At 42.5% G+C, this 10,861-nt stretch overlaps 1 protein-coding gene across 1 annotated transcript; it reads left to right on the forward strand.

Moving 5' to 3' along the window:
• Nucleotides 1-4,011: 4,011 nt before the first annotated feature.
• HTR1A (5-hydroxytryptamine receptor 1A) lies at nt 4,012-6,483 on the forward strand. Its single transcript, XM_023210427.1, has 2 exons — nt 4,012-4,050; nt 4,417-6,483. Exon 2 carries the CDS (start codon nt 4,808-4,810, stop codon nt 6,074-6,076), a length of 1,269 nt encoding a protein of 422 aa, XP_023066195.1. The 5' UTR covers nt 4,012-4,050; nt 4,417-4,807; the 3' UTR covers nt 6,077-6,483.
• Nucleotides 6,484-10,861: the final 4,378 nt, after the last annotated feature.

Below are 10,861 nucleotides of genomic sequence, written 5' to 3' on the forward strand. Positions count from 1 at the left end.
ACTAACTTCTGATTATGTAAAGAAGTCTCCGAATGCAGCAAACACATCTTGTTTTCTACTTGTCTTTTACTCAGAATTTCCCAGAGAATTGGAAGCTTACCAAATACTTTAAAGAATGGGGAAAATGTAACATTCACATGCAAATTGCTTTCCTAATAAATTCTCGCCTGAAAGAGACTTTTTCTTCAATCTTCAGTCTCTAAGGCCACCCAGCTCTCTTCTTCCACACTTTAGAACAATTATCAGTAGACAGAGAATTAATATTTTTACTTTACAGCAACATTATTGCTATTATTGTTTAATCTTTATTGTGTGTTTATTATGAGCCAGTGAAATGTATTAAATGGTTTAATCTTCACAAGTCTATTATTATACTAGTTTCATTACTGAGGAAATAAGAGGGTTAATTAATTTGTTCAAGTCACATGCATAGAAAATACATGTTATATGTTTTTTTCACTCTTTATGTACTGTGCTTTTAGTATGTGTACTCAATGCACTAAGTCAACCTTACAATTCTCAAAAGCGGAGATTGATGCTTCCACTGTTTGTGTTTTATCATTGAAAACCCAGTGCAATTCCAGGCCTGCAAGTGCCTGACAGGGAGCGAAAGCAGTGACGAAATGATATTATTAGAGAAAGGTATATAGTGAGGATTAGATAAGAAAAAAGCAAAACACAACAAAAAAGTCAAGAAAACACAATACAAAAACAAACCATGCTGTTTTAAAGAAAAATTATTTTCTTGGCATTTTGGTTGCATTTTTTGAATCTTTTCACTGATAATCAGAAGACCACATTTCCCAAATTATCTAAGGAAAAGTTTCATATAAGTTGTTTCTCCTAGTCATTTCCAGTCAAAATTCACAGTTCTGAAAAAAACACAATTGCTCTACTGCTATAGTATTTGGGGATTGGGAAGAATTAAATTTAGAATAATGTTTTTAACCTAACAAAATAATTGATTCTAGTTTTAATTACATAAAAAAAGTAAAAACTTTTTTTTCATTAGGAGCTTTTAGAAACGAGTTTTATAATCTCATAAGCAAATATTCAACTCTTTACTATATAGATTCTTTCTTCAGTAATAAAGACAAATCAACTATAGTTTGGGGATAATGGACAAACATATCAATTACCGAGAAACTCCAACTACCAGCCTTCAGTAATGATAGGGCTTCAAGGTTCACAGCAAAACTTCAGCTTAAATCTTTTTAGTTTGTGTCCCTGGTCAAGGAATTACATTGAAATGCTGGGTGTGTATCAAATTTCCTGTGAAAATGTTAAAAATATTTATCTTTTAAAAACGATTTTAGAGAAATTTCACATGATGGATGATGTATCATACCCTAAATTCATAACCTGACAAGTTTATGCTGGCATTCTAGTAAATTCAAAAAGAAATAAAAGCAGAATGACTAGAATTTTTCTTTCCAAATGATATCATCAATAATATCCGTTACAAAGCTTGCTTTTCTTTAGGTTAACTTTAGAGGCCTTGAAGAATAAGAGCTCATCTCTTTATGCAGGAGCTTCGGTTTGCAGCATTTACTTAAGAAATATTTAGTATTCTGTATCTTTAAGAGTTAAACATAGAAGAATTGGCTAAGTGAAAATTAAGAAATGCAATATCATTCTGTGTATATCATTATATATCACAGTATTATTAGTTTAAAAAAGTTAAACATAAATATCTATTAGTCACTTGCAGACTATGGAACCATAGTCAGTGCTATATACTTCATACTTCTATTTCCCTCCTAGTATTCATAAGTGTGCCTTAAAAACTTTTAAAGTATAAGAAATAAAATGTTTGATATATTATGTGTATTATTTCTAAGAAAAAACTTGAATTACTTTGGATTTTTATAAACTTGGATAAATTCTGCATCATAGCATGTTAAAGCAGAATAACAAATGCTAGACCTCAGGAATATTAATTCCAGATTTTGCAGCATTTTAACTTTATGAGAAAAAATAAATTTGTCAGTTATTAAACTATTTGGGATCCAACAGATGAAAGCAGAATTCTAACATATTTATTGATTTATTTGTGATTTACATATTTATATGTGTGTTTGACACAATTCTTAATTATGCTCTTGATATGCATATATTTGCTTCTTAAATTTTAAGTTTCCTTTATTTTACTTTGTTTATAGTCTCAACTGTAATTGCAAAGTTTAATTTTAGAGAATTCAGCTTTTAAATGTTTCCCTGTTATAATTTTTGGACCTCCAGCTCTACCGTAACTGTAAATATGGTTCTGTATTTGTCAAGAGACTTTAGAAGTGGAAATAGATACCTTCACAAATCTTAAAAAGACTTCTTCAGAGTCTGTAAACAGCATGACCATGTATACTTATCTCTTTCTTTTCAGTGCAATGAATCATCAAAATGGCAGGCTCAGTGTGGAGGCATGCTGAAATGATTGAGTGGGAACTGTGGCCAGAACTGAACTGTTAAAAAAAAAAAATCTTATCCAAACACATTGTCCTGTACTGTAATGCATTGGCCCAACTAGATTCTTTTGGATGCTTTGGTGATTGCTCTTTTGTTTGGGCTTGGAGAATTCAGAGCTATGAAATTCAGTGCTCAGATTTGAACACAATATTAAGATTATTGCAATCTGTAGTGAATCTGTGCATGTTATCCTGAGTCAGAGACTGCATTCTGCACTTTCCTTTCACCTCAGGCATGCATTCAGGATGTATAAGTGAAATTCTGTATGGTATGTTTACTGTAGTTGCTTAGAAGTCCCATTCTTTACCAATGCTCAAATGTGATTAAATTTGTTTTTCTTGTTAAAGGAAACAGCTTAGAACAAACCCATGTAAGTATCTTTATTTTCAATGATTTAACATTTCCAAATGTTAAAATCAGCACAGGTGAAAGTGTTTGCCTAGCTTTATTAAAATGGCATTCCCAGTTAGAACTTGTGAATGACAGATACTTCAGGCTTTCGAAGGAAGCTAAAATATATAATAATATGTTTCAGAGCAATTCAGAGCAAAAGAGGGCACTAAAACCAATTTTTAAAGAAAATAGGAAGGAGACAAAACTCAATGCTACCTTTTCTTTTAATAACTGTCTTCCTCTTTCTAGAAGAAGTTGTACTTCCTCAATACTTGCTTAATTTCTGCATAAGGGTTTCTAGACGGCACTCTAAAACATTTGCCAGAAGGTGGCGACATAAACCCTTATTGCTTAGAGCTGTCCCAGGTACTGAACCCAGTTTCTGAGATTAAGAGAGGCTAGCTGGCTAGCGGACAGGGATTCCACCAAGTTTCCCCCAGAGGTTTGCAGGCTCTGGCAAGAAGTGCAAACGGCCATATAAAATGCCAGGCTTCACTTAAAACACATATGCAAAATATTTCCATCCCTGAATTTGCTAGCCACAAAGTGACAATGTCACTGAAATTACAAGTGTAGTAGTGATGGAAAAGTGTGTGTGTGTGTGTTTAGAATATATATCACATTGAGTTTTGTTCTTCATTTCGAGATACAGTTGTTTACCTCTCCTTGTCCTTTGACACGTCCTTTATAATTTCGTTCTCTCCCAGTTCCCCAAGGTTAAAAAAAAAATGTCACAGGCAATATCCTCCCCGAAGGAATCCAGTCTGACTGTTAGATGATAACGGAGGGGACTGTTAGATGATAACGGAGGTAACGTTTGTGTTGTTGTTTGTTTGTTTGTTTGTTTGTTTTGAGACGGAGTCTTGCTCTGTCGCCCAGGCTGGAGTGCAGTGGCGTGAGAACGAAGGGAGATAACTTTTTAAAAACGAGACACACTCCGTCTTCCTTCAATTAGCAATTATTGGGAGACTGACTCAGGACTGTTCACCTTCCCATTCAGGCTCCCTGTGCTTCCTTTTCTCATCTCCTATTGCCACTCAGGGATGCTGACACGATTTAAAAATTTGACAGATAATATGAGGCAATGAGTAGTTGGAATTCCCTTCCCCCGAATACCCCCTCCCCAGTTTGACTGGGTTGGAGGAGGAGTTTATCTGTTACAACCTTGGTCTGACCGACAGGGATCCGGTGTGTGTAAGTGAGTTCTGAGTCTCTGTTGACAAAAAGGGACCGGAATGCAAAGACGCTGAGCTTGAGGGAGAGGAGGGCGGGGACCCAGAGGAAAGAGGCACTCCTCGGGGTTGGGGAAATATTAGGAGGGGAGGGTTAGAATGGGAAGGAGGGAGCCTGGCTTTCGAAGCGACTCACAGAGGGATAAATAAAGGGAAGTAAGGAGGAAGAGCGAGACTGAAAGGGAAGGCAAGTGGGGAGAAGGGGGTCGAAAGAGGCAGAAGAGAAAGAGAGAAGAGAGAGGAGGAGAGAGGGGGAGAGAGGGAAGGAAGGAAATAGGGAGAGGAGGGTCACAGAGTGACCGTGGAGGATGGGGCTTCTCGGTTCTAGATATTTCTGGGATTGGAGACTGTTTGCTAGAGGGGAGACTCCAGCTCCTCCGGCAGCCAGTTCGGGAGCGGCAAAGTAAAATGGACAGCGACAGACAGACGTTCCAGCCACCACTCCGCCGCCCGGAGATCCTGGAGCTGGTTTCAGGCCAACTCCAGTTTCCCAGCTGGAGCCTCTGAACGCGCTGGACTGCGCGAGCCCGGGGAGCGCCTGAAAGCTGCTCCTCGGAGATACCTTCGCCGAAGCAGTAAGAACTTCCTGCTTGGGTGCCTGCATTCCCTTCCTCCGAAACTTCCCAGGAGAAGCGGGGGGAAGACCCCAGGGGAAGGGGCGAGGCGGATCTTCGCGCTGCTCTTTCTTCCTTCACGGTTCCCGCGCCGGGCGCGCAGGCATGGATGTGCTCAGCCCTGGTCAGGGCAACGACACCACATCACCACCGGGTCCCTTTGAGACCGGCGGCAACACTACTGGTATCTCCGACGTGACCTTCAGCTACCAAGTGATCACCTCTCTGCTGCTGGGCACGCTCATCTTCTGCGCGGTACTGGGCAATGCGTGCGTGGTGGCTGCCATCGCCTTAGAGCGCTCCCTGCAGAACGTGGCCAATTATCTTATTGGCTCTTTGGCGGTCACCGACCTCATGGTGTCGGTGTTAGTGCTGCCCATGGCCGCACTCTATCAGGTGCTCAACAAGTGGACACTGGGTCAGGTCACCTGCGACCTGTTCATCGCCCTCGACGTGCTGTGCTGCACCTCATCCATCCTGCACCTGTGCGCCATCGCGCTGGACAGGTACTGGGCCATCACGGACCCCATCGACTACGTGAACAAGAGGACGCCCCGGCGCGCCGCTGCGCTCATCTCGCTCACTTGGCTTATTGGCTTCCTCATTTCTATCCCGCCCATGCTGGGCTGGCGCACCCCGGAAGACCGCTCGGACCCCGACGCATGCACCATTAGCAAGGACCACGGCTACACTATTTACTCCACTTTCGGAGCTTTCTACATCCCGCTGCTGCTCATGCTGGTTCTCTATGGGCGCATATTCCGAGCTGCGCGCTTCCGCATCCGCAAGACTGTCAAAAAGGTGGAGAAGACTGGAGCCGACACCCGTCATGCAGCATCTCCCGCCCCGCAGTCCAAGAAGAGCGTGAATGGAGAGTCGGGGGGCAGGAACTGGAGGCTGGGCGTGGAGAGGAAGGCAGGGGGTGCTCTGTGCGCCAATGGCGCGGTGAGGCAAGGCGACGATGGCGCCGCCCTGGAGGTGATCGAGGTGCACCGAGTGGGCAACTCCAAAGAGCACTTGCCTCTGCCCAGCGAGGCTGGTTCTACCCCTTGTGCCTCCGCCTCTTTCGAGAGGAAAAATGAGCGCAACGCCGATGCGAAGCGCAAGATGGCCCTGGCCCGAGAGAGGAAGACAGTGAAGACGCTGGGCATCATCATGGGCACCTTCATCCTCTGCTGGCTGCCCTTCTTCATCGTGGCTCTTGTTCTGCCCTTCTGCGAGAGCAGCTGCCACATGCCAACGCTGTTGGGCGCCATAATCAATTGGCTGGGTTACTCCAACTCTTTGCTTAATCCGGTCATTTACGCGTACTTCAACAAGGACTTTCAAAACGCATTTAAGAAGATCATTAAGTGTAAGTTCTGCCGCCAGTGATGACGGAGGAGTAGCCGGCCAGTCGGGGCTACAGGATCTGCCCCATACACTATGCTTCCCCCAACCCTAGGGAATCAACATTTAAGATAATTTGCCACTTCTCCTCTGTCTCTCTGCTCCGCCCCTGGCTTACAGACCTGGTCCCCTCCCCACTTCCCGCTCCAGCGCAGGGCGCTTTGTGCAAAGGAGACTCAGCGGCGGGGCGTGAGAGCCCAGAAAATTCAGAGTTTGTGAGAAGCGACATTGGCTCAGACTTTGCCTTTAGCATCAGTTTTGATCCCAGCAATTGCCTCTTCTCTCTTCTATCCCCTAAATCTTTGCGGTAGATGTTTAATCCTTAGTTGTTCAAGGCAGAAAATCCAAAAATAAAAAAAAAATAAATAAACTATACACACAGCTGCCGCGCCCACTAAGGGGCTCCACCCGATCACCTAACTTCTAGAACTTGGACTTGAGGTTCGGGAATTTGCTCCATCTCTCCCGCCCTCTGGCCCTTGAAATATTCACCTTTTCCTCCCCATTTTTATCTTTTATTTTATTTCATTGCTTCCCTCTCTGCCCTCGCCCATCCTTATGCACGAATCTGCTGGTACAGAGAGGCGGAAGAGGCTGCTTTTCCCCGTGCCAGCGGTGCCCCCGGGATTCCCTGTCTTCGTGCAGACTTGAGATTAACTCTCTCGTGCAGTGCACAACCCCTGCTTCCTTTGTTTCCTTGGACTCAAAACAAGTGGCTAGAAGGTGTCTCTTAGAGTGGACTTGTAAGTACAAGGCCGGGCCAGTGGGGGAGAGCGAGGAGGAGGAGGGTGTGCAGACCACTTTGTCTATGCTTGTCTTGGTGTCAGCACTCACCAAAGAAGCTGACAATCATACAGTGGAGAGAACGGACGCTGTTTGTACAGGTAGCTGGCGAGTGTGTACGTCCTGGCATCGCCACTTACTTACTGCGGGAGGCGCCAGCCGGCCGCTGTTTGCGCTCTGGGGACGCTGAGAGGCCTGGGATCCGCGCACCTCCCCAGCCATCTGTGCTCTGGCAGCGCGGTAGGCGCTCCTGGCTGCTGACTGACTTACCGGATCTGGGTTACTCCGCCTACGCTCTGGGGCGCCCTGAAGTGCGGGTAGACACCTGAGGTTTTTGCCATAGCCGGCGGCGCAAGGTCCAGCGGAACTCTTGGGATTGGAGAGACCAAGAAGGCTTTAAAGGGGCGACATGCTGGGGCGGCAAAGAGGAAAGGTTCTCCAGGGCGCGCGTGCCCGAGGCTCCAGCTGGCTGCCCCAGTAAAACCTGAAAGAGCTGTTTTATCCTTACGATGTAGACTTTTTCCTCCTAATTCACGTTCTTGTCCTTTGTGGATCGGGGAATAATTCTGCTGAGCCTGTCCCAACACCCAACACTCACTGCATTTGCTTTACAGTACATCCAAGACACAATGTTAGCAGAACTTTGTTTTCCAAATAGGAATTCTGGGCTTTCAGTGGAATGCCCAGATAGTCTATAGGTTAGCACTATCTGTGACAGCAGGCAGATAGTTTAAATAGCAGGGTCCTAAAGGACTAGTTAGGAGGTGGTCTTCCTGGGGAAGCTAAGAATCTTTTATGGGATTATTTGCTCCCTGGCGTGACCATTGTGCTGTGCCAAGGGTCTACAGAAACCAGCTTTTTGCCCTTTGAATTGTGCAGCACTCCAGGCTTTCTCTCCTTCAGTTATTCTTGAAGCCTTGCCACTCCTGCCGAGAAACTGGTTAAAATCTTTGCTGCCCCAGAAAGGGAAGTTATTTAGGTACTCTCTTTGGATGTAAATTTACAACTACCTGATGGAGATCTAGAGGGTTGTCATTGTTTGATCTAGCCTCCAATTTTCTTATGAATAATGGTTTTGTTTTCCAGAAAATTCACAAAATAATTGATCCCTACTCCCCTCTCTCTTCAACTGTACCTTTCGAATGTTTGCATTTGCTGTTTTGAGAACCGTATTACATTTACACATTGCAAAAATTGCCAATGAAAAGTTCATTTGTATATAATTAAGAAAGTGAAAGGACAGCTCTGTCACTTGAAGCCATTTTATTGTTTGTCAGACTGAACAAAACTTTCCTTTGGTGTCTGCTTCTGTATTCTAAACTGGAAGTAGACATCATATTCTAGCTAAGTAGGGAAAGTTTTAGAACTTTGGGAATAATTTGTCTATGTATGTATAATGCTGAGAAGGGTCTGCAGTGAAGAAGGTAAGATAGACTTCTCCAGTACAACTATTACTCATTTGATAATTCGGTTTCATTTTTGCTTACATAATCTACGTAGACCTATATCAGAAACCAAGTTTTTATGTATGTTATACTAAATTTTAGGAACAACGTCTATATTTAAAAAATCCAAACCCCAAATTTACTCATCCAAATTATGTCTTGGCCAGCAAGTTTTACATTAGAAGTTCTGAGACTTCCATTTATTTGTGTCTTTTACAGAATTGTATGACAATGACTTTTGGACATTTATTCTTTCTGCTTTGGAATATTTATGCAAGAATGGAGAAGGAACATTAAACTGGAGCATAATTGTCAAGGCAATAGAGAATTTAGAGAAATAAAATAGCTGCATATCTCTAAAGAGTACCCGATGCTTTCTTTTTTCTTTAATGTATTTGTACTAAGGTAAAGTGTTGATGCATCAAAATTACCTTCACTTTTCCTTATGACAATAACAGACTTTAATAATGGTAATGCTACAATTAACTGATATCAGTAACACATGCATCTTTATTTCAATCAAAATCTCTATCTACTTGTATTATTTAAGATCCTGCTTTACAGGTCAGGGATCTGACTTAGGGAAATAAGTGTACTTTTCAACAGTAAAACTCATTCTAGATGGGTGATTTCTTTAAAAAAAATGTGCCTCTGGAAAAAGAAAGTCACGTATCATTTAGGCATAAAATCACACATTTTCCATGACTGGCACCTGAAGGTAACATTTAGGTTTCTTTCTAACATGGACAGAATGGAAGATATGTGGAGCAAAACTAGTCTCTGGGGAAAGCAGCAGGGGTCCAACCTGCCTTTTTAAAACAGCAGATGGTGCTGAGGTCCCTCCTCTGTCTTCCCTGCAACATTCAGCTGGAAGAAAATAACCTCCACTGTTTCAAAAGGAACAGTTAATTGTTTGGGGTTTGTCAATTAAAAGCATAGGGGCATTTTATTTTCTGGCTGGGCCTTCTTCCATAGTAGTGTTCTGTATATAAGACGTATTACTATGTTAAAATTAATTATTATGCTTTATTATTTCCCTACTTGAGTAGTCAGGAACACCTCTTGTTTCTGTTGTTATATTCATTCATTCTACTGCTTTCTGGTGTCAGAATGATGGCTGCAGGGCAAAGTGAGCATGGGTAAACCTCAAGTAAACAAATGTCAGGGTTATTATCGCCAGGGCAGCGAGCACTCTGAAGCTCATGAAACCTGGTTCAGGTGATGTATGTACATACACATATTATCCCAATGGCGAAAAACAAAATCAGGGTGCTAGTGGTGGCTCTTACCTGTAACTTAACACTTTTTGAAGCCTAGGGGAAGCAGGAGGATCGCTTGAGGCCAGGAGTTCAAGGTTATAGTGAGCTATGATCATGCCACTACACTCCAGCTTGGGTGACAGAGCAAGACTCTATCTCCAAAAAAGAAAAAAAGAGTAAAATTAGAAGAATTGATGGCATAAGAACTATCTGAAGTTTGTAATTTTGAACACATTACATAAATGTGTTCCTGACGTTGAGTAAAATGCTGAAGTGGACATATTTGTCAGTTGAATTTTGACTCTTACTGTTCTCTACCTTTGCTCCCTCCTCTGGCATCTCTTCCTCCAGGGACAATGCCTTTCTGTTTTCTACAGGCCTTCCTGTGGCCTTTATCAACACCTCAACTAAGAGAAGGAATTGTTAGTTAACGGTCACTTCCAGTGTGACTAAGAAGCACCACTAACCCATTTTCAGTGATCTTGTGTCAGCTACTGCTTGATAATATTGAAATATAAAACTACAAATTAATACAAGATGCTGTTGTTTCCTTAAAGTAGTTTTCAACCAGTTTGAATATATAAAAATAAACTGATAAGGCCAAGTAACTACTCATGACAGGGACAAAGTGTCATGTAAACAGGGTGAATCACAGGAGTTTGGCTCTATAAGAATTCAGAGGACAAAGATCACTGTGGGCTCATAGTGGGAAGGGAATAGTGGGTAGAGAACACTGTATATTGTATGTAGGATTGAGCTCTGGGCCAATGGGGGGTGATATGAAAAGGCAGACATTCCTTATGAGGTGACAGAAACACCCTGATCCCTTCTTCCTGGCAAGTGGGGGCCTAGAATGAAATTTCTGTCTGACTGCTGGATGTTGATTAATTGCCTGGGTTTATTATGCAAATGGTGATCCTTGAGAAAGATGCAGACTCAAAACCTCCCATGTGTTGTATTAACCGGAAATGGTCTGGGAAGAGAGAGGAAAAGATGGGTCCAAAGCCAAAGGAATGGCTAGATGAGAGGAAGAATGTTTTGAGCAGAGTAAAGAGGAGAGCATAAGAATGAGGAGAGAACCATTAACCATTAAGGAGTTTCAATAGGGTGGCCAGGGGTATGTACAAGGCAAAAAATTCAAACTTATGTAATGTTTGTAATTTTGCCACATGGTTTTTACACATAATGTGCCACTTAAATTTGAAGTAGCAGATCTGGTTAAAAATACCAATTAGAACATTTTAGCTAGAGCAGAAGGTTCACAGAGTAGTGATAAGTACAGA

Source organism: Piliocolobus tephrosceles, chromosome 4 (genome assembly GCF_002776525.5).
Source record: "Piliocolobus tephrosceles isolate RC106 chromosome 4, ASM277652v3, whole genome shotgun sequence".
Taxonomy (NCBI): Eukaryota; Metazoa; Chordata; class Mammalia; order Primates; family Cercopithecidae; genus Piliocolobus; species Piliocolobus tephrosceles.